The sequence below is a fragment of the Terrapene carolina genome, unplaced genomic scaffold (assembly GCF_002925995.2).
Source record: "Terrapene carolina triunguis isolate 2854851 unplaced genomic scaffold, T_m_triunguis-2.0 Scaffold198, whole genome shotgun sequence".
NCBI classification, from domain to species: domain Eukaryota; kingdom Metazoa; phylum Chordata; order Testudines; family Emydidae; genus Terrapene; species Terrapene triunguis.
Window position 1 is genome coordinate 4,051,772 of NW_020664549.1, and position 26,137 is coordinate 4,077,908.

The 26,137-nt window shown below is 51.2% G+C and overlaps 1 protein-coding gene across 2 annotated transcripts in view; it reads right to left on the bottom strand.

Annotated features, from left to right (window-relative positions):
- Window positions 1-4,323: 4,323 nt before the first annotated feature.
- LOC113407129 (myoD family inhibitor-like) overlaps window positions 4,324-26,137 on the bottom strand; it is a 39,494-nt gene continuing 17,680 nt past the window's right edge. For both annotated transcript variants that reach the window (XM_026655214.2, XM_026655213.2), the window contains exons 3-5: window positions 18,179-18,397; window positions 5,889-6,158; window positions 4,324-4,620 (exon numbers count right to left, since the gene is read on the bottom strand). In XM_026655214.2, coding sequence (XP_026510999.1) covers window positions 4,364-4,620; window positions 5,889-6,158; window positions 18,179-18,397 — 746 coding nt within the window. In that variant the 3' untranslated portion in view covers window positions 4,324-4,363. The remainder of the gene's footprint in view (window positions 4,621-5,888; window positions 6,159-18,178; window positions 18,398-26,137) is intronic.

Consider the following 26,137-nt stretch of genomic DNA (forward strand, 5'->3'; position numbering starts at 1 on the left):
ATAGCGTATGTAGGTGTTAACAGCACATACATTTAGAAATACATCATTCCCCACCACTCAGAGAAACCAAACTCCCCTCCCTTACACACGAATTTTAAGCCACTTATTTAAGGGGCAGATAAATCAAGGTGGCTGTGTATGCGTTTGCCATAGGATCCCATTTGCTCATGAACACAGTCAAATGGGAGGTATTTAGGGGGACAGGATTTCAAGGACTCATCACCCATAATTGGTGATGTACTTGCCACAGAGCACAAGTCCCAGCGTGTTGAGCTCTTCTGAAAATCGGGCCTCTTTCTTGTTAACGTGTGTCGGGGTGTGTGGCTGGCGTGCATGCTGTTTTTACAACGTCAGGCTCAGGGTTTTTAATCCTGTGCACAGGAAGAATCAGTCTGGACACAAGGGCGGTCAGGCTAAGCTCCCATCTGAGAACAGACAACTTACACCACCTCGGGGCTGGCCAGAGCGTAAATGCCTCTCTCTGCATACAGCGGCGTGAAGCACGCGATGCAGATGTGCACAGCTCAGGAGAGGCACAGGAGGGTGGGGATGAGTGTGGGGTGGGAGAGAGCGTGGTATGTGCTTTTTCCCACTCCCCTCTCATCCGTCTGTCAGACAAAAGCCTGCACTGTGCTTCTGACAGCAGGCCCCGGTTCCGCTGGTGAAATCTGTTCCCCATTAGCGTCTCTGGCAGAGTTTGTTACCACAGCTGGCACGCCGGCCGGCTGAGGGGAGAGCTCGGGAGCTGCCAGCAGTCACTAACTAGCACCACAAGTGAGGCCGGGGATTGGGGGGCTGGGGAAAGGTCTTGTCCTGGCCCCTCTTGCCAAGGATCCAGGGCCCAGTGGACAGGCTCCCATTTACGTCAATGGACTTTGGAGGAGGCCCTCCAGGAGTAGGGTGACCAGATAGCAACCGTGAAAAAACGGGACCAGGGGTGGGGGGGTAATAGGCACCTATATAAGAAAAAGTCCCCCAAAACGGGACTGTCCCTTTAAAAACAGGACATCTGGTCACCCTATCTAGGAGCAAGAACTGCCTTCGGCTCTTAGATTCGATTCCCACCTCTCCCCGTCTCGGTTCTACCCCGGCGCTGGTACTGTGGGGCTGAGGAGGGCTCTCTAGCCCACCACAGACTGTACCCAGCCTCTGTCTGCTACACCGGAGACGGGATTGGATCAGGGTCCAGGCCGAGCCTGGGGGTTAGCTCCATAGGCTTGCAGAACGGTTCTGCCCAGACTCAGGGGCTGTGCCTGCCGCCAAGCCCACCGAAATCAAGGGGCGGCTTTGCATTGGCTTCAATGGGCTTTGGATCAGGCCCTCGGTGTACGTGTAGCCTTTCACTTTGCGAGGCTTGGGCTCAGTGCTGCCTTAGGTCAGCACTAAAAATAAGTTGGTTAACTGAAACTTTATCCCCAGAGGGCAAGCAGCCCAGAGTGCAAAAACCAGCATGTGTCACTCTGGCCAACTGACCTATTTGGCCTGGAGTTTCCCTCCCCGAGATGAGCGTGAAACCAGGCTACCTTTAGGCTTTGACTTCGCTATATGCAGAGATCTCCAAGGAATATCCAGGCAGGGAGTGAGTGGTGTGGGGGATTCAGTAGGGAGAACTCTCCCCTCTGAATGATCCAATGTCCCTACCAAGGTATTAGGGGCTGTCTTTCAGCATGCTTGTGATCTTTATCCCCTGGCCCTTTTCTCAAGAATTCAGGGTCTTAACTCCAGTGTCCTGGTCAGTGTTGCCAACTCTTGCAATTTCACTGCAAGTCCTGCAATATTTGCTGTTTTCCTTAAAGCCCCAGATCCTGGAGTCCTGTGATTTTGTGAGAAATTCAGCTTGCATTTTTTAAAAAGAAACTTTCTAGCCCTTGTGATGGCAGAGAAAAGCTGGAAAACAGGCTCAAACCCCAGAAGGCAAACAAAACAAATTAAAAATGTATAATTGAAAACTCACGATTTTTAAGCTAATCTCATGATTTTGGGGGACTGGCTCATGCTTTTTGAATGCTCAGGGTTGGCAATCCTGTTATCTCCTGCCTCCCCAAGTTCCCGTGGCAGCTGTTTTAATTGCAGCCGCTGTTCGTGGCTTCCCCTCCTTCAGAAAACACTGTCGTGCAGCATTGTCACACAGAGCGGCTGTTGCGTTCCAGCCCCAGAGGTGGGTGAAGTGGCAGAGGTTCAGAGCCTGCAAAGCAGGCTGCAGCGGTGGGCCGTGTTGTGGGAATGGAGGCTTATTCCCTGGCTTCCGTAAAACCAGTTCACCTTTCTGTGTGGCAGTTTCCTAACCCTAACAAAGGCAAATCCAGTGGAACAACCCATGGAAGTGTCTAGCTAGAACCATGGGGAGGAACCCCAGGAGATATCTAAGCAGGCATCCATCCCAGTACCCTGTCTCAAAGTGGGGGACAAATACCAGCAGTTCTGTGCCCTGGGGGCTCTCCCTTAATACCCCTAGCATGATACCCAGAGGGATAAATCTCAGCGGGCTTCTCTGTCCAGCCTCCCTCATGTCCCTGAAGAGAGAACAAGGAGGATACACTCCAGATTGCTACTCAGGCCCCACTCAATCCCCGACCTTGTCCTAAGCAGGGACAGAACCACTGCTCAAAGGCCCTGAGGATGGTGGGGGGCAAAGTTGTCCTGGGGGACATTTGCCGGGCTCTGGCCTTGGTCCCGTGATGCTGCCCCAGGCCGAGCACACGACACAGGAGACGTCGGGGGTCAGAAATGCAGGAAGATCTTTATTTACAGTAACAAATCAAACAGACAAAACCTCACAACCCCCCCCCCCCCCCCCCTGTGCAGGGCGCATTTCCTCCCTTCCCTGCAGTTGAAGGCCCAAGCAGGGTAGGCCGGTATAGGTCAGGGGGAGAGAGAGCCGGAGCCACTGGCCCTCCGGAGGCCTTCCGAGCAGGCGCAGTGTCCAACAGCCACTGCTGCGTGGCTTGCACTTTTGAGTCAGGCCCGGAGAGCTCTGTCCTTCCCCTGTAACGAGAAGGCCAGGAGAGAAGGCGTTTCGCAACAGGGAGAGTCTGGAATCTCCTCTCTCCACCAATTTGTGCATGGACACGCAGCTTCTCTGCGGGGAAGGCTTTTCTGGGCATCCTTTGTCAGCCATCACAGGGGCAGTTAAGGAAAAGGCTCTGTGCAAAAGTGTGTGCGCGTGCGCGCGCACGCACGCTCGCATGCGATAGCCCAAGTGCTGGGGTCACAAGGGAGCAGCCGGCTGGGTTTATTGCACTTGCCTGTCTTCCTCAGCACCGAGAAGGGGGCGGGGAAGCCACTTCCAACCGCAAAGGGAGGCCGAGGCGTTCGATCTCCAACCTCCCACCCCGGCCGGCCCCCTGAAGCTCACAGCGCCCTGCTGCCCATAGCCACGGCTTCCCGCCTGGGGTGGGAGGATGAGGCCGGTGCGTACGTTTTGTGCCATGTCTTGGACCCCATCGTCCGAGTCCGCAGGGCGGGAGGTTAGACAGGTCTGTGGGAACTCTGTGAAAAAGTCCTGTCTTTGTACTCTGGGCGCTGGCAGGCCAGCTGCAATCCCCCTGCGGGCTCACGATATCTAACTGCTGACCAGGGGACATCAGCCTACTCCTTCGAGTTGCAAACTAGCGGGCACTCCTGTGCCTAAAATACCAGTGAGCGGGCACCACGCCCTTGCCGTAGTTTGAACTAGCAGCATGGATGCTCCTGCAATAGCTGCCAATCAGCTGGCACCAGTGCACCTGGCACACTTTTCTTTGCCAGCCAAGGGCCACTCGTGCCGCTACAACATGCCAGCTGTCAGCCAGTGGGGCACTGGAGCAGCCAGCCAGCGGGGTGGCACCATTCGCTGATTCCTCAGACAGCCGGTGGCTCGGTGCATGTCTGATCTTTGGCCCAGCAAGGCAGCTCAGGGTCTCTGCGTAGGACTTGCTCTCCTGCTCTCGGCTCAGGTGGCAGGAAGCAGCCACGCTGCTGTCTCAATTCCCCCGTGAACCGCTTGGGGTTACCTAGCCTGACAGCGCTGGGGGAGGTAGAGAGAGAAAGTTTGGATCCTGCAGGTATCCAGCGAATCTTCTGCTGTCCCATGGTTCTAAGGAGGGGACTCCCATCCCCAGGTGCTTTCCAGCCTCAGGTTACCGGCTCTGCTGGGGTCTCTGGACTCCTCCCCTTTCCATCTCCCGTGTGGCTCTCTCAAAGGCCAGGAAACCTGCAGGATCCTCCGAACACATGACGTGGGGCAGGTCAAGAAAAATAAGAGCCAAATGGGTGGCGGGGTGGGGGGGATCCCCAATCCAAGGCACCCCTGCCCCGCCCCCGTCCCCTCGCGTTTATGCCTGGGCGAGGGATTTGGCTCTGGGTTCCTCGCCCCCGCCCTGCTTCAGGAGGAGAAGCACAGGCCACAGCACTCCATGCAGATCTCCAGGCAGTCCGCGGACTCGCAGCAGGCGTCCACGATGCCGCAGTCCATGTCGCAGGGGAGGTCGCAGTCGGCGCACTCCCCGGAGCCGCAGCAGCAGCAGCAGATGCAGGAGTCCTCGGAGCTGCAGGAGCCGCAGGTGGCGCAGTCCAGCACAATGTTGCAGAAGGTCAGGAACTCGCAGAAGAGGCAGGAGAGGATGCAGTGGACGCAGCAATCTGAGGAGGGGGATGGCAGAGCCAGGGAGGGAGTGTGGTGGGGGGCAGAGGACAGAAATGAATGATACTGTTATTCACGGATGCTGCCTGGCACAGCACCATCCCAGGGCTTGGATGGGAATGTTCCCAACAGGCATTTTAGGGTTCCAGATTTAACCCCCTAGCTCCCAGCTTCCATAGAGACCACCACAAACAATCTCAGGGCAGAGATCTGAGACCAGCCCGGGGCTGCTGGGCTCAGGGTGGTTGGTTATTTGGGCCTTTGGCTTCTGCAGACACACAGGCAGGGTGGGGCCTGCGAATGGCACTATAGGGCCAACCAGTGCTGCCCGGGGAGCTTAGAGACTCCATGGAATCCTCTCGGATCTTGGCCATTGCTGACGATTTTGTGTGGAAGGTGCCCAGATACTACGGTGATGGGCAGCAGTATAAAACCCTAAGCTAGGCAGACCGAAACCTGAAGGCAAACAAAAAGAACTCGCCCAAGGTCAGCAGTGAGAAACGGACGGAGCTTTACCAGAATGGGCTGTTTCATTTAAAATGGGGATTGGGGGGGGGGGGGGAGGATGTAGGGATGGGGAAGAGCGCATCCCAGAATCTATGGGGCAGATGTAAGGCTAGTGTGAGGGGGAAGAGCGCGTCCCAGAATCTATGGGGTAGATGTAAGGCCAGCGTGAGAAGCGCATCCCAGAATCTATGGGGCAGATGTAAGGCCAATGTGAGGGGGAAGAGAACGTCCCGGAATCTATGGGGCAGATGTAAGGCCAGCATGAGGGGGAAGAGCGCGTCCCAGAATCTATGGGGCAGATGTAAGGCCAGTGTGAGGGGGAAGTGTGTGTCCCGGAATCTATGGGGCAGGTGTGAGGCTTAGTTCTCCCTTAGTGAAGGAGATTACTGGAGGGCTGGGAGGGACATTACTGGGATTGAAGGGGATCCAAAACTATGCGAGGGTCATGAGATTAGGGGGCAGGGAATCCCAGAACTAACAGGACCAGCGTGAGGCGCGAGGAGGTGGGGCAGAGGACCTGGCAGGGAGGCGGGAGGCCAGCCCAGAGCTAATAGGGAAAATGTGGGGGAATCGGACCAGGATCCACACAGCTCCCTGGCTTGAACGGTAGCAAGGGGCAGTCAGCACAAAGCAGTAACTGTGAGTGTCACCCCTTTCACCCTGGGCGCTCCCATCTCTCGCTCGAGCATTGTAGCTCTTGTTCCCATTAGTGGACGTGGAGGATTTGGGGAGCTGGGGGGGGGGCAGGGAGAGCCGGTACCTTGCTGCGCCTCCACAGGGATCTGAGAGGAGGCTGATTTGGAGCTGCCTTTGCTCTTCTTGCTGCCCTGGCTGTTGATGGAGTAGTGTGACTGCAGCTTCCGATGAGGCTTCTGAGAGCTGGGCAGCGAGCCGAGGACGCCGTTCCCGGCCTCTCGGTTTGTGCCGCCTGGGTCCGGGACACGCCCGGCGCCGTTCTGCAGCAGAGGGGTGCAGTCCATGGGGCTGGACGGCTGGAGACCCCGCAGGGGTGTTCGCACCTGGGGCTGGCCTGTGGGCAAGAGGCAGCAGTGTGTTAGAGAGAGCTGCACTCAGAGGAGCATCCCGCATGGCAGAGAAAAGACCGGTCCTGGCTCTAATGCATATCAAGGGGATTCTTACTGATGCTGCTGGATGCAGAGGGGGTGTCTTGGCTGCACTCTGAACCCGGGTGTGTGGGACCCTGGCTTGTGGATGTGTTTCCAAGCCAGGCTTGAGCGTCCACACTGCATTGTAAAGCTGGGTTGACAATTGCTGAACCCGGTCTCACAGCCACGCTAACGCATCCACACTGCGCCACACAGACCTTTGGACTTGGGTCTACGGCTTGAGCTGCGTCCACACTGCTAAATGACAGGGCTTGGACTCGACTATGGCGGGACTCAGGCTCTGACCCACTCCCTAGCCTCATCCTAGGACCCGGGCCCTGAGAGCTTGCCGACTCATCAGACTGATTTGTGTGTGGACAGAACGGGGCTTGGGCTCAAACCTGAGTCAGAGCCTGGGTTTAATTTGCAGTGTAGACACGGACAGAGTCTGTGGTTCTCTCTAGCTCCCAGCCCCCATTCCCTAGTGCCAGCACACTAGGTCTTCCCACATCCTGACCTGGACTAAGCAGTATTGGAAGGGACAGGGGGCTACAGGAAAGAGGGGCATTGCTCACAATCTGGAACATGCATACGCTGCCCCCAACCACTCACATATCCCCCATCATCTCCTCAGGCAGAGGGGCCGTTGCACACGAGAAGATCACACACTAACTGCACAGGTACAGGCAGAGAAACCCAGCAAGACATTCATCCATTAAGCACTTAGATCGGAAGCTTTTCTGGGTAGGGGCCACTTTTTCATTATATGTGTGCACGCTGTCTAGTACAAAAAGGCCCCGATCCCCCTCCATAACACAACACCACAAGAATTACCCCCCTCCATAATACACACAATAAAGAGTAATGAATAATGCACCAGCTGGAGAGCGATGTAAGACCTAACCAGTCTCTGTGAGAGACATTTCTCCCAGGGAATTAAAAAGGATGACTAACATTATTCATACAGGTGTGCCTTAAAATGTAGGCATCTAAACTAGTGGTTGGATTTTCAAAGGTGCTGAGCACCCACAGCTCCCACTGATGTTCAGTAAGGCAAGAGCTTTTTCAAGGTGTCTAAAGTTTAGGAACCCCAGGGGGAACATTTTGGCCTATATGAATAGGGTTCATATGTAACCCACTCCTGGCCATGGGCCATCAACAGGGTTTGAACCCACAACTGTCACCACAACAGCACAGCACAGACCGTTGCCCCTTTAACTTAAGGAGCAGCTCCCTGTGTTGGCAGCAGTATTAGGTTGCTAGCCTCTAGTGGCCCACTAGAGAACGTGACACAAATTTTGCCAGTGCATCAGATAAGTAGCAAGCTCACCTACAAACATGGTGCGGGTGGAGGGGGGGGAGAATACATGGTAAAGTGTCATTAAAAAAAATAGAACCGCCCCTTACCCAGGTTAATTTCTATTTAGTTTAAATCAATTAGGAACAGGTTTAAACTACAGCCCAACCCTGTGTGCTCATGGTTGGGCCTCAGGAGGCTGTATGAGGAACAAAAAAGCATCTAAGGCTTTGTGCTTGACATCCTCCGCAAGGTTTGCCAATCTCCTGTCAAACATGGACAGGAAACACTATAAATAAGGTGACTTCTTTACAAAACTCATAATTGGAGCTGGTAGAAAAATAAGTAAATTCTAGAGGGGAGGAGGAATGGGCAGGGGAAATTTCCCCCCGGTCGAAATGCAGTTAAGCCCATGTGTAGACAAGGCTAAGTCCAGTAAAGATGTTTGAGTGGAAAGTACAATCCAGCTGGGCTTGCTTAAGGCTCTGCACATCTAGGGGGAATTTTTATAAAGAGAACGTTAAACAGCCCTGGTCCAATGGAACCATCTGGGAGAATTTTACTTGAACGGAGACACGGGAGAGCCCTGAAGCCATTTTTTGTTCTTCCTGGAAGGTATCTGGGGAGACCATTTCTACTGGGCTTAAAGGCCTTTCATAGAATCACAGAAATGTAGGGCTGGAAGGGACCTCGAGAAGTCACCAAGTCTGGCCCTCAGTGCTTATGCAGGACCAAGTAAATCTAGACCATGCCTGACAGGTGTTCGTCCAACCTGTTCTTAAAAACCACCAGTGACAGAGATTCCACAACCTCCCTTGGGAGCCTGGTTCAGAGCTTAACTACCCTGAGAGTTAGAAGATTTTCCCTAATATCTAACCTAAATCTCCCTTGCTGGAGAGTAAGCCCATTACTTCTTGTCTCACCTTCAATGGACATGGAGAACAATTGATCACCGTCCTCTTTGTAACAGCCCTTAGGATACTGGAAGACTTATCAGGTTTCCCCTCAGTCTTCTTTTTTCAGACTAAACGTGCCCAGTTTTATTAACCTTTCTTCAGGTTTTCTAAACCTTTGATCATGTGTGTTGCTCTCCTCTGGACTCTCTCCCAATTAGCCACACATTTCCTAACATTTGGCACCCAGAATTGGACACAATACTCCAGCTAAGGCCTCAACAGTGCCAATAGAGCAGGACAATTACCTCCTGTGTCTTACATACGACACTCCTGTCAATAAACCCTAGACTGGTACTAGCCTTTTTCACAAATGCATCACATTGTTGACTCACATTCAGTTTGTGATCCACTATGACCCCCCAGATCCTTTTCAGCCTTACTACCCCCTAGCCAGTTATACTCCATTTTGTAGTTGTGCATTGAATTTTTCCTTTCTAAATGAAGAACTTAGCACTTGTCTGTATTGAATTTCATCTTGTTGATTTCAGACCAATTCGCCAATCCGTCAAGGTCATTTTGAACTCTCATCCTGTGCTCCGAAGTGCTTGCAACCCTGTCCCAGTTCGGTGCCATCCGTAAATTTTATAAGCATACTCTTCACTCCATTATCCAAGTCATTGATGAAAATACTGAATAGTACCAGACCCAGGACTGACCCCCATGAGACTTCATTAGATACCCCTTCCCAGTTTGAGAGCGAACCATGGATAACTACTCGGTGAGTATGGTCTTTCAACCAGTTGTGCACCCACCTTATAGTAATTTCTTCTAGACTGCATTTCCCTAGTTTGCTTATGAAAATGTCATGCGAGACTGTGGCAAAAGTCTTTCTAAAATCAAGGTAGATCACACCTACTGCTTCCCCCCATCCACTAGGCCCGTAACCCCATCAAAGGAGGAAATTAGCTTGGTTTGGCATTATTTGTACTTGACGAATCCATGATGGTTATTCCTTATAACCCTTTGTGGAGGGCTATCAGCAAAGGCCATCTCTAGATTGTGAGGCTCTATCCCTTCTTGACATAACCAGACAATCCTCTGCGGAGGCAGCCTTCATGTTCTGCCCCCAATCCACCCCAACCTCAAACAGATGAAACAGGGAGACGGGAGGCTCCTGGAAACTAGATCCTCAGCTGGTGTCTTCGGTGCAGCCCCATTGGCTTAGCTACACTGATCTGGCCTGATGCATCAGGGAGGGGGAAAGGGAGGCACAAAGGGTGGTGGGGGGGGAGAAAGGGAGAGATGCAGAAGAAGATGACATAGTAGAGCAAGAGGGACATGAGGAGGAGGGAGGAGAAGGGATGGAAAATAAAGGAACGAGCAAGTAGAGTCCTATGGTGGAAGAATTGCCCAGTGGTTAGAACACTGACCTGGGACATAGGATACCTGGGTTTCTCACCTTGCTCTGTGAGACCTTGGGCAAGTCCCTTAGTGTCTCTGCTTCAGTGATAGCCCTGTCCCCTCTCAGAGGGGGGTTGTGAGGATAAACGCAGCCCAGATTGCAATGCATTCAATTGCTATGGTGATGGGGTCATATAAGATATTCATGACAACGCGACGGGAAAGAAGAGAGCCCAGAAGGCAGGTTTTTAAGAGAGCTCAACACCAAAGAGGCTGAGCTCTTCTGAAAACCTGGTCCGTATAAAGGATAAAAGCCTACTGCTGCTACCAAATAATGAAGTTACTCCTTTGGTGGAGGCGCTGACCACCACTGGTTCAGCTCCATTGATGGCGGTAACGTGGCTGGACTTGGGCTGCGACCACTGCATTGATGCCACCTGCTCAGAGAGGGTCTAAATGACACCCTGGATAAAAACTACCCTGGACTGAACTACGCTAGCACAACCCTCAAAGCAGCTGCCCCCACAGGGTGATTTCCCAAAATAAGGCTAGCACAGACACCGCCCAGGCTGGTCAGCTGTCTGAAGGCCACAAATGGGCTGCTGACCTCAGGAAGGAGTTGTGTGTTCACATTGGACTCCCCCCTCCCCCCCAACCCCCAGGGCTGAAAGTCAGAAGGGAGCTTGAGAAGACGATGCCCTGTAAGAAAGCTGGGCTGTGGATCTCTCGCCAAACAAATGAATGCCCTAATTAAAGGGATCCGCAACCTCTGGCTGGACGTTAAAGGGGAGGAAAACAAACATCTGCTTTAGCTGCGACTCCCTCTTGTCCTCGCATTCTGCAGAAACAAGTCAGGCTTGCGAATCTCCCTAGCTGAGGCCAAAGGGCTGCTCGTCTGTACTTTGCGTGGCCAGACAAGGCAATGTGGGGGAATCTGGAGAATAGTTTAATCCTGCCTTTCCCCCCATGCGTGGTTAGTCGGCCTGGTTACCGACCACAGACAGGATTTGGAATCCAGATCAGGAAGGGTTAATCATCAAGCTCCCCGGCCCGCAACATAACCAAATAAATAGAACTCTGCCTGCCGTTGTCTGTGCCAAACTTTGAATTTCTCTCTCTCTCTCTCTTTCGTCAGTAAACAAGTGATGATTCAGCAGAAAGGCTTGAGGGCAAAGGCACCTGGAGCCAAGCCGGGGAACAGTAGCCGCATTCTGTTCGGGGCGTCAGCGGGACAGGGAGCCTGAACTGCAGGGATGAGAAGGGCCAGGACTGCATCGAGCAAGACGTCCAAACACAAGGTGCTTCTGTCTCACGTTGGCGAGGATGCCAGGCCGCTCGCAGGCAAAAATAAAATCAATGGAGGTAAGAAAACAGCATCTTGTTTTCCTAGCCTGGGTATCCCAGCAGGGCTGCGAGCGCTACACTCGGTCCGGCTAGCAGAAATGGGGAAATGGCTGGCAAGGAAGTAGCGGGGCTTGCAAAGCAGGTTTGTCCCACACAGAATGGGGGCGGGGCAGTCCCAGGCAGTCACTAGTGCTTAAGGCTGGTTTTAGAGCATGAACGAGGCCGGGGGGAAAGTTTAAGCAACTGGATCCTAAAGGAGGGTGATTGTGTGAGAAGCTCCGTGGCAGAGCATGCTGGGAAAAGCGGGACTGAAAATTGAGGTGAAAACAATCGGGCGACGTGATCCAGAAGGAGGGGGGTAGATAGAGGAGGGGTGAGAGGGGGACAGGAAGGAAGAGGAGGGGATGAAAGAAAGAACAAACTGAGCTTGGATTAAATCAGACTCCCATTCCCCAACCTTTTCCTCTTTGAGGTGCTGGGTGATTTTCAGTTTCAGTTTCCAGCTAGGAGGAGAAACGCCTGAAAGCACACGAGCGCCTGTCCTTGAGAGATCCCCAGCCTGAATGTACACACCGACGGAGAGGAGCAGGATCCAAACTTTCAGCTGATTCTCCAAAGCAGGAAACCTTTAGACGCTCTCCCATTGTCACAATGAAGGCCTGATCCTGCCCCCCGGGGAGCTTGGGGGAAGCGGGAGCAGGGATGGCCCCAAAGATAATGGCCTAGGGGAAAAAACGTTTGCAGGGGAAGCAAAAGGAACCATTTTTGAGGCTGTTTAGGGTTCCAGGTTCCAGAAGGACTGGTTTCACGCATTTCCTCTTGACGTCATTGGGAGGAGGCACTTGGCTCCTCTGACAGGCCCCAGTGGTGTTTCGATGATTATTACCTATTATCATATCATCATACCTATTATCATAGTATCTCTGGGCCCCAGTCCCGGAGAAGGATGCCCCTATGCAAAGGGCTGTATAAACACAGAACAAAAACAGGGTCCCTGCCCTAAGGCGCTTACTGTCTAAGCGGCCACTCAAAATCAGTGGCTGCTTTTGAAAACAGCCTCATTAGCTTGGCTTAATCACTCCGCAAGTTCCTTCTTTAATGTTTAAACCATCATTGATCTGTACAAGATGTAATCGAGGTGCCCTAATTGCATCAACTGCGTATTTTGGGTTTGTTTTTTTCTTATACTGTGTCATCATGGCAGACCAGAACAGCAGCTCTGTGTTGAGGGGAAGGATGGTCTTGTCTGGATACAACACCCATTTCTGCCCCAGGCTCCCTGTGTCATCTTAGAGCAGTCATTTAAAGGATGGAATTTCTGCTGGTGCTGGGGATTCTCAGCACTTCTGATAACCAGGCCCTTAACTCTGTCCCCTCCGCCCCCATCTGTAAAGGGACTAGGGATAACACCATTTCCTTTCTGCCTTGTCTATTTAGACTGTAAGCTCTTTGGAACAAGGACTATCTAGTACTGTGTGTCTGTCCAGCGCCTATTACATACAATAGGGCCCCTGTCTCTCAGTGCTAGCATAATAATAAAATAGCTACACATGGACATACATTTATACACCGGCTAAACAGAGCTGCCCCCTGAACTGGGTTGTATCCTTGGCGCAAACTCCAAGTGAACTTCTACAGCTGAGTTTAAATCCGCCCCTGAGAACATGGGTTTGCGCTGACATGACCTTAACCGCAGGGGCACAAGTGAGATTACATAGCGGTGAATCCCTGAATCGGAAAATTACAGGTGAGGCCTCAGCTGATAAGAATTTTGCTCCCAGCTGCTCATTACCATTTCCCCAGTTCTCCCTGCGGAGGCTGGCCTCACGGCTCTTCCCCCAGGCACGATTTGTTAGAATGGCATCTCTCCCGTTGTCAAAGAGACAAGAAGATACAATAGCCCCTGGGGTGGGCGGGTGTGTTTCCAAACTGTCATGAGACTAGTGTTCGAGAGGGTGCAGTCCTGCTAGACCCTAACTGTCTGGGCCCCGCCCCTCTAAAAGGCCCCATCTTCAGTGCAACCCTGTCCAAAGCCCACTGCAGCCAACAGAAGTCTTTCAAGCCCAGAGCCAGGGAATCCAGTTACAACCAATGATTGTCCCCTGATCTTTTTGCAACTTTTAGCCTACTTGTAGCTGGACAACTATTATTTATCGTACAGTAGCACAGAGAGAGACCTCCAGCCAAGATCCAGGCCCCATTGTGGTAGGTGCTGTACATACCCCAAGTAAGAGATAGTTCCTGCCCTGAAGAGCTTACAGTCTAAACAGAAACACAGAGAGGGGAAGTGAATTGGCTGCAGGTTAAAGGCAGAGCTGGGAATTGAACCCACATATTCCGAGTTTCTAGCAAAGTACTGCATCCACTAGATTACACTCCCTCCTCTAATGCACTAATCTTTTTCACCCAGTTACAGGGAAACAGTCTCTATTGCCCTGTTGGAACCAGGTCCCCGCCTTCATTTGGTGTAGACAGAGTCTAGCAGTGCATGGTCCAGTATGATTCCAATATGCTAGGCTTCAAAAATCCTGCTCAATCTGATGCAAGAAAGGCCCATTGGGCCCAGGAATCTGATGCAGTCCACAGAGAGAAAGTCAGAAGCACAGGTCAGGAATTTTCAGACATGCCTCGCCAGCCACTCCCCACAAATATTCTACAGCTTCAGTCGTTAAATGTTTTTGAAAATGGCCGGGTTTACAAAAGTGCCTGGTGTACATGGTTTGGCTTTCTCTGTTTCTTTGCATTCCTCGGATTAAATTGTTTGTAAATCAAAATCATTCCCTGATTCAGACAAGCACTGAGCAGCAGAGAAGCCAGGCCAGAATTTCCCCTCAGAGTTAGTAATAATATCTTACAGTTATAGGGCGGTTTTCCACGCAAAGGATCCCCAAACACTCAAAAGGAGATGGAAGAATGGCTACAGTCTACCTCCGACATGCAGCCACCTCTGGGGAGGAATGCAACAGCTGTTTAACAGCGCAGTGCAACACTACACGACAAGTGAGTCCAGGAGGGTCTCGTATCCAATTGCAAGTTCAAGGAGAATTTAGGGAGTTAGAATGCAATTAACCAGTTAGAAATGGTCCAGGAACCCAGGACTATCACCCCTATTTTGGGGACATTGTCATTGGATATTTAATGGCCTAAAGAGGCCAGGACCTTGATTTTAATTCCTATACAAGAGATGGCACCTTCAGCAGCTCCTAGCACTATGTAGATTCAGCTCTAGTCATGTCATCAGGAACTTTGAGTGGATTGAGGATCTGACCACAGCAGTGTCTCTTCCTGCTAAGACAAGGTTTTAGGAACAACAATCAATTTTGCTGAAGGTCATTTTTCTGAGTCCCTCACAACGCTGGGATAATACCAGGACCATGGAACAGGGACACAATTCCAAAGCCCCCTTCCCAAAGCTCCCTGCCTTCTCCCATAAGTGCTGACTCTCGGATAATAAATTACAGGATCCCAATGCTATAACCTCTCCTATACTTCAGAATGCGTCATTTCACCTCCCTCTGGTATTATCCACAGGGGGATACATCAAGATGCACCTGAGATCTGTTTGCCCTGCACCACAGAGTAGATTTTCAAAGGAACTCAGCCCCCAGCTGCTCCCATTGTGACACTGATGGCCAGACTTTCCCAATAACTCAGCACATTGGGTGCTGAGCAATTCTGAAAACTTCGGCTATTTACTTAGGTACCTAAAAGGGAACTGAACTGTTTGGAAAATCTGGCCCCAATTCTGGGTCCTGAGCACTTGGAAATCAGACCTGAGCTCTTTGAAATTTGGCCCAGGTCTTGAAAGCCTGAAGTTATTTGCAGTTCATCGTTGCTTCATCATTAGGGAAAGACCCACATCTTCCTGACAAGGGATTTTTGATTGGCCATTAGCGGAGGTCATCATTAAAACAAACATTCCCCACCTTACTAAGATACCACTGTTACTTCCCATTCGAAGCACAGGGAATTACGCGGGTGTCTCAGATAGCAGCGTGGGGTAACTGCTGGAAAATGACGACTTTTTAATGGCAGCTTCCGGTAGAACAGGTTTCACTGTATTTAATCCCCATATGGTAAATGTGAAGTGTCTGTTCAAAGGTCCACCCTGATTGGTTGTCACACACTCCGGCATCATTACCCCATAAAGCGGCATGACTGGAGAGTGACAGGGTTGGTGTGGCTGTTGGAAAGAGACAAATTCATCAAAGAAATGCAGGGCTGGGCGGGACCTCGAGACGGCATCAAGCCCAGCCCGCTGCACCGAGGCAGGACCAAGTGAACCTAGACCATCCCTGCTGACAGGTTTGTCCAATTCTTAAAAACCTCCAATGATGGTGATTCAACAGCCTGTTCCAGAGCTGAATGACCCTTCATTGAGGGTTAAGGCACATAATAGCCTCACTCCTAGAGCTCAGGTTTCCTGGTGCTAGGTGAGAAGTTACACAAACAAATCCAGTTCCATGGTTGCTTGTTACCCCCCTGCCCCATTATATCAGAAAAGAAGAATGGGCCAGGGGTCTGGGTGCTAATCTAGGGGTCAATTCCCTGCTCTGCCACAGATTCTCTGTGTGACCTTGGGTAATTCAGTTAATATGGGATTTCCAAAGCCACCTCAGTGGGCTAGGCACCTAACTCCCATTGAAAGTCAATGGGTCTTAGGCACCTAACTCACTTAGGAATTGCCTTTGTGTCTCAATTCCCCACCTGTGCGATGGGGATACTAGCACTCCCCTACTCACAGGGCTGCTGGGAGGATCAATACGTTAAAGATTATGAGGGGCTCAGATATTATGGTATGGGGGCCAGATAAGTACCTAAGATCATTGTTCCGTCCAGTCCAATATCCTCCTTCCAGCTGCATGCCTGGAGATTCAGAGGAAAGATTTAACTTCATCACAGTGCAGTTAACCAATGCTATATTCAGTGGGGGAAATTCTTCCTGACTCCTGTTGCAATCTGATGATACCCTGAAGCATGAGACTGGATTTCTCCCCCCCACAGCCTGTGTACCTGTCAACTGCCCTAGTGTTGTTCATCCACTCCAGAGAGAGCTTGCTCTGTTTCCAGGTAAGCCACCTAGGGCGGACTGCACTGGGGCTGATGCGGAGGCAGCATGCGTGAGCCAATCCGCGGCAAAGAGAGGAGGGCTGAGAGCTTGCTCCCCAGGCAGGGTACAACAGAGTGACTCAGAGGTGCAGAAGGTCAGATGCCTGCAAGGTTTCCAAGTTACAGTACAGGAAGCACGTAATCTCTTCACTCCATGTACTCTCATCCTGTCCATCCATCAGGATCAACCCTACTTCGCTATCCTTTCCCTGGCTGCCCTCCGTCCTACCCGCTAGTCTGCACCACCGGCAATTTGTCAACCTCACTGAGAGCCTCAGCCCCCACCGTCCCGCTTTCCAATGGGAAGCCTCAATCCATTTCATGCCCCTGGAAAAGTAAAGACTCTACTGAACTATCCAACGAAAGGGGATTTACTGTTGTGTGCCTAAGGGGCAGACTGAGGGCAAGACCCTTAAATCCAGGCTCAGGGATGCAGTCCGAGGGCAGGGAGAGAACAGATCTAACGATTCAGCAAGGGACTGGCCTGCTTTCTCCCAAACCTGATAAACCACCTTCCCTCACCTTCAGCACGAGGCACAGTAGGGGTAGCCTGCCCCTGGATCCAGCTCTGCTGGTGTTTTCAGGGGACAGGGGATAGAGCTGGTTGTCTGCACTGGCAAAAATGGGACCCATAATGCAACGGTGGCGCTGTCCCAGCAAAAGTGGGCGCATGGATAGAGGCTATGCCTACGCTGCACTCCAAAGCACGATTGCAGCTTCACCTAACTAACGGGCAAAGCTAAAAACAGCACAGAAGCCCCAGCAACACAGCTTCAGCACAGGCTAGCATTGCAAGTACACACCCAGGGGGACTGGGTGGGCCTGTACAGCACACACCAGTGGCTATGCCATCAGGGCGATTCGCAGCTGCGTTCACTCGATTAAAGCTAGCGTGGCTACGCCTGCCTGAGCGGCAGTGACCCTCCGATTGCAGATCGATAGCATAGCCACAGACAGACAGAACTCTGGCGATCTTCCCACTGTGTTATCTGACCCGTCACAGAGCAGGCTTTCGACAGCACAGTGCTAAAAACGCTCTCGACCTGCCTATGCCACAGCTTTCATCACTGCTATCCCAGCGGAGCAGTACCCCCAATGCATGAGCCCCCCTTGACTTGTCCCTCTGCAGAGCTGCTGGTATCAGATCTCTCTCAAAGGACACAACCCGTCTCTCATGTGGGAACTGCAGATCCTCATCCCTACTGTGCCCTTAGCTGTGTTTGGGGCAGTCAGAGAGATGCACTTTAGCCTTAAACCCACAATCCCTGCAGGTTGGTCCTGCCACTTCTTCAACCCCTAGTTACTTAACTTGCCTACATGCCGGTGTAGGAGGGACCGTCTGTAATGTTAGCAAAACCCCTCCCATTTCCCCCTTCTGTCCCTCTGCGGGGCTCTCCCCGTCTGGTGCATTTCACAGGAGTTAGAAGGCGTGTCCCTCATTTTTCTTCCCACATGTCCCTGTGTATAACTTTGGCAGGTAAGGTTAACACTACAGACAACAGCAGCAGCAATTACCCCCTCACTGGATGCTACTCCTACTTTCGCCACCCGGACTAGCGCCACACCCTAGTGTATGGGATAAAAATACAGCTCCCTGCTTTTATCTGGGAGTGGGAGGATAATGGAAGAACAGGGATAGTGCTCACTATTGCTAGGAGCCTCTGACATTATTTTTGTATGTATTACGGTACTTCCTACAAGCCCCAACCTGGGACTAGGCCTATTGTGCTAGGTGCTGTACATACCAAAAATGAAAAGACAGTCCCCGTCCCAAATAGTTTATGGGTTTCTTTGAACCCATGAGTGAGGGGAGAGGTACCATCGTGATTTCAAGGAGCCAAACCCCCAATGCCGCCCCCGCCCCAGCAGAACCCAAGGAAAAGAAGCAGAGACTTACGTGTCACAGCTTCGGGAGTGACCATGAATTCTGACTTGGCCTCACTTTTGGGTGGTGCTGTTCCATTTGCCAGAAGGTTCAGGGACTTGTCGTCATCTGGCAGTTTCTCTTTCTCCTCCGTTGCGGGGGCCTGAGGGTGAGGGGCTGGGATGTGGCACAGAGCAGACGGTGCTACCGCTGGATTCTGCGTGGAGGAAGTGCACGAGATCTCCTCCTGATCTGAGAAAGACAGTAAGGTTCTAATTATTATTATATGTGCTAGCATACCATGGACCAGGATCCTACCTTGCTAGGTGCGGTACAAAGACAGAACATAAACAGTCCCTGCCCCAAGGAGCTTACAATTGCAATATAAGACCAGAGACAACAGATGGCATCAGACAGACTGAGTGGGGAGTACCAGGAAACAATGAGACACCTCTTCCATCATCCGTTCCATCTTCACATCCCTTAAACAGTGCGAAGGCAGCAGGCTTCCCAGATTCGAGCCTGGGCACACTATTCACAAGAAAGTTAAGAAGCCTAGGGCCAGATCCTCAGCTAGTGTAAACAGGCACAGCTCCATTGACGCCAAGGGAGCTACATCGATTTACACCAGTTGAGGATCTGGTCATTTTGGGTGGCATTTTCAGAAGCGCTCAGCACGGTCCGACTCTGCTCCTCATGCAGTTCAGGGCCGCCCGGGGGGGGGGGGGAGAGGGCAAGTGGGGCAATTTGCCCCAGGCCCCGGGCCCCACAGGGGCCCCCACGAGAATACAGTATTCTATATTATTGCAACTTTTTTTTATGGAAGGGGCCTCCGAAATTGCTTTGCCCCTGGCCCCCTGAATCCTCAGGGCAGCCCTGATGCAGTTAATGGTAAAAGTCCCCTTGACTTTGCTGGAACAGAGTCAGGCCAGTGCTGAGCACTTGTGAATTCTCTGGGGGCAGGGACTATCGTGTTCTGTGTTTGTACAGTGCCTAGAACAATGGGCTCCTGGTCTGTGACTGGGGCCCTTAGGCGCTACTGCTGGACAAACAATTAAATAAGACACTTAGACTTTAAGGCCAGTAGGGACCATCATGATCATCTAGACTGACCTGCTGCACATTGCAGGCCACAGAACCTCACCCGCCCACTCCTGGAATAGACCCCTCACCTCTAACTGAGATACTGAAGTCCTCAAATCATGACTTAAAAGACTTCAATAAACATCATTTTGAAAATCCCACCAGGTTTTCACAATTCAAATTTTAAAATCATACAACATTTCTCAGATGTTTTACTCAGAAACAGGCTGGTGCATCATTTGATTTGTTTAAATCCAACCCCTGCTTATTTTCTAAATGTTAAAATGCCGTGTGAGCGTGACGGTCAGTTTGTTCCTGGAAGACGCGCAGCAATTCGAAATGGTCACAAGGTCTGAGGTCCATTTGGTTACCCTGTGAAAAGCAAAACCTCTCTGTCCCATATGCTGCCGTGGCAGCGAGCTCCCAGCCTTGGCCTTGCAGAGCTCACCCGAGCGCTCTGGAAGTACCCACGTAGACAGCACTTGGACGTTATGGCTCCGGCCCTGAAGCCTATTTCCCGCCCCAGGCTCCAGAGCCCAAGCTCCAGCCCAAAAGGCGACACCTACCCAGCTATTGTTAGTGTGGTAGCATGAGCCTGAATCTGTCGACCTGGGCTAGGAGGCTCCCTGCTGTGGACAGGGTAGTCATACCCATAGCGGCCTGGTATGAAATTGGAAACATGGGTATTTTTCCCATGATCATTTTCAGAAAATAATATTTGAAATTTTCTCTCAGACCCTACTGGAGTCCTGCCTGGGCACTCCTGGGAGCAAGCCCATGCTACAAGAGCTCCAGTTAGCAACCCTCAGGGCACTGCTGTGGGGAAGCTCACACTGCCAGGGGTTCTATCCAGCAGGGATAGGACACTGCTGTGTGGAAGCTCACTGGGACTCCAGCAGACTGCACTGCTTTCTCACAGCAGCATCCTATCACAGGGTGAATAAAAAGTCCCATGCTGTGGGAGTCTTCGCCGGCATGCGCTTTGGGCACTTCCGCGAAGAAGGGCCCAGGAACCGTAGTGGGCATTAGAAGGGCACTGCTCTGAGGAGGATCTCACCAGGGCGATCCCAGATGGGAGGAAGAGGGCACTGAGTGATAGGCAGCCCATGCTGTCGCAGTCCCAGCTGGCACCCACAAGACGCTGCTGCATGAGAAACGTGGGAGAGCTGTTACCGCAACTGAATGGTAGCACAGCGAGACCAGTGAGAAAGAGGAGGAGGCCATCAGGCACATGCCATCTGCTCCCGAAGCCTGCTGGAAAGGTACAGCTCCTTCGCACCCACACAGACTGAGCAGCTGGTTGTCACATATCCCAGCTTCAGCCAGAATCCTCTGGATTGCCAGGCTCCTGAGATTCCCTTGGCTTGGCTTTTGTCTGGCAGGTCTCCGTCAAAGGGGCTGGCCCACAGGAGATGGACAAACCAGACATGCAGCCCTCAGCACTTGGTGGAAGGTATAGCCTTAGTGAGGCAGGCCTCCAAGTCCCTCTGTCCAGATGGGGGAACAAGATCAGGCAGGGGTGTCGGTAGGTATGCAATGGAGTTGACAGACAGACCCCCCCCAAATCCAGGCCCTGTGCAGCTTCATCCTTACCACCTGTCTGGGGCCCATTGTGAATGAAGCACATGAGCGACTGGTGGGTTAGCTTGATGGCCAGAGCGGCACTGTGGGACAGCCCGACGAGGACTTCATTCGGCTTTGCTGTTGTGACGCGACACGGATTTCCAGCCGCACGGGCCAAAACATGATGGAGCGGACACCGTTCAGCCTCAGTCCTGGTTAGCCCTGGGGGTGGGCGGGAATCCTACAGCAGCCAGGCATGGCTTGCAGCACCCGAGACGGCTTTGGTGTCTGTATGCAGGGCATGTTAGAGGGATCGCGTGATGTTAGGGTAATTCCTCTCATGCAGACAAGGCCGCCGGAGATCCTGCGAACATGAAGAGACGGCCCCTTTCTGCCGAGTCCCCCTCACTTTCTTCCACTGGCCTCCCAGTTGGCCTATCCACCTCCAACCCTCCCCCATGCTCCCTTATCTCTCAGAATAGCAACCGTTTACACAACAGGGGCTGGAGGTGCAGCAGCATCGGGGCGGAACCACACTTTATATAAAGCTAAATTATACCTTAGGAGGATAAAGCTAGACCAAGCACCCATAATTACACTGACTATAGCAAGAGGTCCTACACACAGCCGGGCAGGGGCAGAGGGCGGGGAGAGAGCGGCAGGCCTTGGACCCCTCATTATACTCAAGATAACAAGAGATCCTTCATGCAGGCAGACAGGGCAGGAGGCAGACGGGGAGGAAGGGAGGCAGACCTCACACATATAATTATAGTGGCCATAATGACATGAGGGAGGAGGGCCTGATCCAAAGTCCACTGGGGTCAGCGGGACTCTTTGCACTGACTCTAGAGGACTCTAGACCAGATTCCGAGAGGCTGATGGAGAGAAAAGCAGGGGAAGACAGCGACCTCGTACAAAGCTATCCAACAAAGAGAGTGGCGAAGATTGCCCAGTGGATAGGGCATGAGCTCGGTGCTTGAAAGACCTCAATTTGACTCCCAGTCAAATCTGCTACAGTCTTCCTGCATGGTTAACTCAGCTCCCCATCGGTAGAATGGGGATAACCCTTCCCCACCTCACAGGGCTGTTGAGTGGATAAAATCCATTCAGGATGGTGAGGTGCTCGGAGACGGATGGGGGCAATATAAGCACCTAGATAGACAGTCAACAGAGGCACGTGAGCTTTTGGTAGGAAAGGCAAAAACATGCGTGATGCTCACCTGGCTGAAAAATACAGCCGAGGATCCTTGAGCCTTTCAGCCTAGCTAAGCCCTACTTTTAAGTTCAGAGGGATGTAAGCCCCAGAATTTAACTAGCACCTCCAATGCTTGGTGGTGGAGTGTGCGTGCCGGAGACTTTGCTTCCCAGCTGTTTTCTACGTACCAGCAAATCTGGACTGGTTTATGGTTTCACACGAACATCAAGATTAAATCCCCTTATGGGACAGTCCGATCGAATTTAATAGAAAACAGTGATCTTTCTAGAGGTTTTTCAAACTATCCTGTAGAATCCAGCAGAGAATTCTCCCCCACCTTCATTCGCTATGAAATCTTTGAGGCTGTTAGAGTAATTTCTGTAGAACCCTGTTGGTTTCAGCCCTCTTCCATTCTACAGTACTTTCCCACAGGCATGTGATTTTGCCTGGTTTTAATGTGAAACCAGGAGAAATTCAGCAGCTTCAGGAAAGGTTTGCACTGAGAATTTGGGTCCAACACTCAGAGTGAGCCGGGGCAGGAAGTAGAAGTATGTGAACCCCTCAAAGCAGGGCAAAGGGGAGGAAATGTTCTAATGCTTCCTTGAAAACCCAAGCCATGGGAGAAAGAGGTGCATACCTGGTTGTAAATAGAGTAGTGGCCACACAGAGCTAAATGTTGCAGTCATTTGGCAGGTCACAATCATGCTCAATCATGGAAGTTTGGCCTGAGTAGGACATGCAAAGTTTGCCCCTATAGGCCTGATCTAAAGCCAATGGCAAAAATTCCATTGACTTGAGTGAGCTTTGGTTCAAGCCCTTTGTCACACGTGATCCTGAGGTTACCTTTCAGGCCATGTGATCATAAGGTTCTCCACTGCATTTGTGTAAACCCAGAACTGATACGAATGGAATTACACTGTCATACATTAGTGCTATCGGCCAGCTGGATCTGGCCCAGAGATAATTATTCACACACTTTGATAGGGCGCCCTAAATAGACATAACACTTCAATAATTAGAAAAGACATGATTGCCTACTCAGAAAAGCCTACAATGTAATATATTATCAGGGGCTTGATGGTCACATACACAGGGTTCCCCCCCTGTAACTTCACCGACTTCAGTAAAGTCATTCCTGGTTTACCCCAATGCAAGTGACTAAAGGATGGGACCCAACATCTGAAAAATTAGACTTCCAGATAATTGGGGGCTACCACCTACTGGTGGTGGGCTACCAGAAGATGAGAGAAAGGATGGCTTTGTGGTTAAGACCCCGAACAAGGACTTGGGAGATCTGGTTTCAATCCCCAGCTTTGTAACACGGCAAGTCACTGTGCCTCAAATATAAAACGAGGATTGTAACGCCCCTTTTGTCCGTTTAGAATATAAGCTCTTGAGGCAGGGAGGGTCTCTCATGATGTGTCTGCAGTACCCAGTACAACGGAGGCTGTCGATGCTAATGCAATACAAGTAATACTGATAGACAAACAGATAGCTGGCTGGGCTGCACGCTGTTCATACCTGGTTAATTACACCGAACGCAAGGTCTCCTATACAAACAGAGAGATGGAGGGAGGAAATTGGCAATTAGATTCATTTCCACTGGAACAAACAGGGCAGAAATATAGAGCAGGAGAGAATTTGGACAAGTTGGTTCTCCCCTGTGTGAGACACACTGACTCACTCCCTGGCATCTCTTCAGCCGCGTACCCACACGTGAGAGCCGCCGCGATGCGCTTCACAAGTGTTCTGCAGAGCACGTGAGCTGCCGAAGCAGCCCCAACACCTCTCCTGGCACTGAGACCCAGTGGCAGGAGTTGCTCCTACTCTCTGTGGTTCTGTGATTGGCATGTTGTGGAGTCAACACGTGTGTCTCATTGTTAACAGCTCAGTGCCCCATGGGCGTGGGCACCTTTGCTGGCTAGAGCTCAGACAGATTTCCTTGTGGTGGTGTCAGGGAGACTGCCCAGACATGCTCACGCTTCAAACAGGCTCGAGGGACCCTGTAAAAAGGCAGATCAACCCCTGCTTTGATGCATCTTCTTCCCTGCTGGGAGCTTTCCAGACCCAGTCAGGCCCAGGGGAAAACAATACTATTAACGAAACACCCTACACTCATACAGTAGCTTTCATCTCAGGATCTCAAAGTGCTTTAGAAACAAGCCTTGTGAAACAGACAGGCAGGTAATTATTATCCCCATTTTACAGGTGGGCACAGAGAGATGACGTAACCTCCTTATATTTGCATGGCGAACCATCAGCAGAGTTGGGAGTAGAACCCAGGAGTCCTGGCTCCTAATCATCCCTTGGCAAGGTACCCCAGGAGTTATATGCCTTCTGGGAGGAAGTAGCCACGTGTTAGATATTATTTCAGTGACATCAGGTATAACGCTAAATAGAACTCTCATACTTCTTGCTCTGAAGAGTGTAATTGCATCACTGAAAGAGATACTTGGCATAACAAGGCGCCCAATAGAGTATGATCTGCAAAGCTATGGGTTTGGTGCCCAGCGGAGGTCTGTCTGGATCAGATGCTCTAAGAAGACAAGGCGCTAAAGACATGTTTGCAGCACTTGCTGTCCCACACAGTGTTTGTGAGCCAGTGGCTTCCACCTATCCTTGCTCAGCCCTGGGGACTCTGATCTGCTCGATAATCCTTTGCACAACACACCTGGGGAGACTGATACTGCAAGATGTTGAGCAACCCTCAACTACCCCTGAAATCCAGGCAGGTTTACCTCTTCACTTTTGTAATTATTTCTATTATTGGCAGCACCTCAGGGCCCCAGTGTGCTGAGTGCTGAACGTACACATGGTGAGAGACCATCCCTGCCCCAAAGGGCTTCGGGCCAGATTTTCTGAAAGTATTTAGGCACTGAACTCCCACTGAAATCAATGGGAGTTAGGAGCCTTAATGTCTTTAAAAATCCCACCCTGACACAACAGACAAAGGCTGGGAAGGGAAACTGAGGCACAGAGCGGGACTTGCCCAGGATCACTCAGCAGGTCAGCGACAGAGCCGTGTTATCCTTCACCCAACACCCCCTGGTCAGGAACCGGTTGTTTTCCTCTCATGCAAAGCCTGACGTTCCATTGACCTCCAGGGAGAGAGCTGCTCACGGCACTAGAGGCAGCCACCAGACTTAGGCTGCCCTGAAATCTTCTGGGGTTCCGAGGGATCTCCCTGGGAAGCTGCTGAGCCCCTGCAGCAGAATCCAGAGTCATCCCTGACCCCCGGCAAACAGCTGTGAGCAGACACTGATTAGATGCTAACAACTAGGGGTTGATGCATTAAGTGCTAACAAAACGTCAGACATTTTGGGATTGGGGATTGCCTGATCCTAACCTTTCTCATTTCCTAGTTACATACTGATACGCATATGCCATATAGCTGCTGCATCCCACCAGCCTCCCTTTACCACATCTTGAGATCACCTTTCATTCAAGCCTCAGCACCCAATAGGATAACTATTATCCTCGTTTTACAAGTGGGGAAACTGAGGCAGAGCATAGAACTCAAGAGTCCTGAGGTCCAGCCCCTTGCTCTAATCACCAGGTTACTCTACTGACTAAAATGCCATTTCTGCATCTTCCCCAATTACACTTTTATACCAACGCTGATACAGTCTGCGCCTCAATCAGGCCCAAAACCAGAGAGTACATTGCTTAACCAGGATAGCACGCTGGCAATTGGTTTCATGCAGTTTAATAGATTTCCCCTTCCCTTTTACAAAGTACATGCCTGAGTCCTGCTTAGATAACAAAATGGAGCTGTGGTGCATCATTAACGATGCAAACAACATAACTTCTGCACAATATTTTTAAAATATGTTGGAGGGGAAAAAATGAATGCCAACTGGGCATAGGAAAACATTTTTGTTTATAAGCACAGAGACAATAGGATGCAATAAGCATTCAAAAGTCATGAGTCAGGCCTCAATCAATCATGAGATTGGCTTAAAAATGTGAGATTATTAAAAAAAAAAATGTTCTTTTCATTTGCCTTCTGGTTTCTGAGCCTGTAGGATGCACTTGGATCCCATATTCAGGATTTTTCCCTTCAACCACAAGGACTAGAAACTTACTTAAGAAAAAAGGAAAGCTGAAATGTTCATGACATCATTAGACTCCAGAAGCTGAGACTTTAAGAA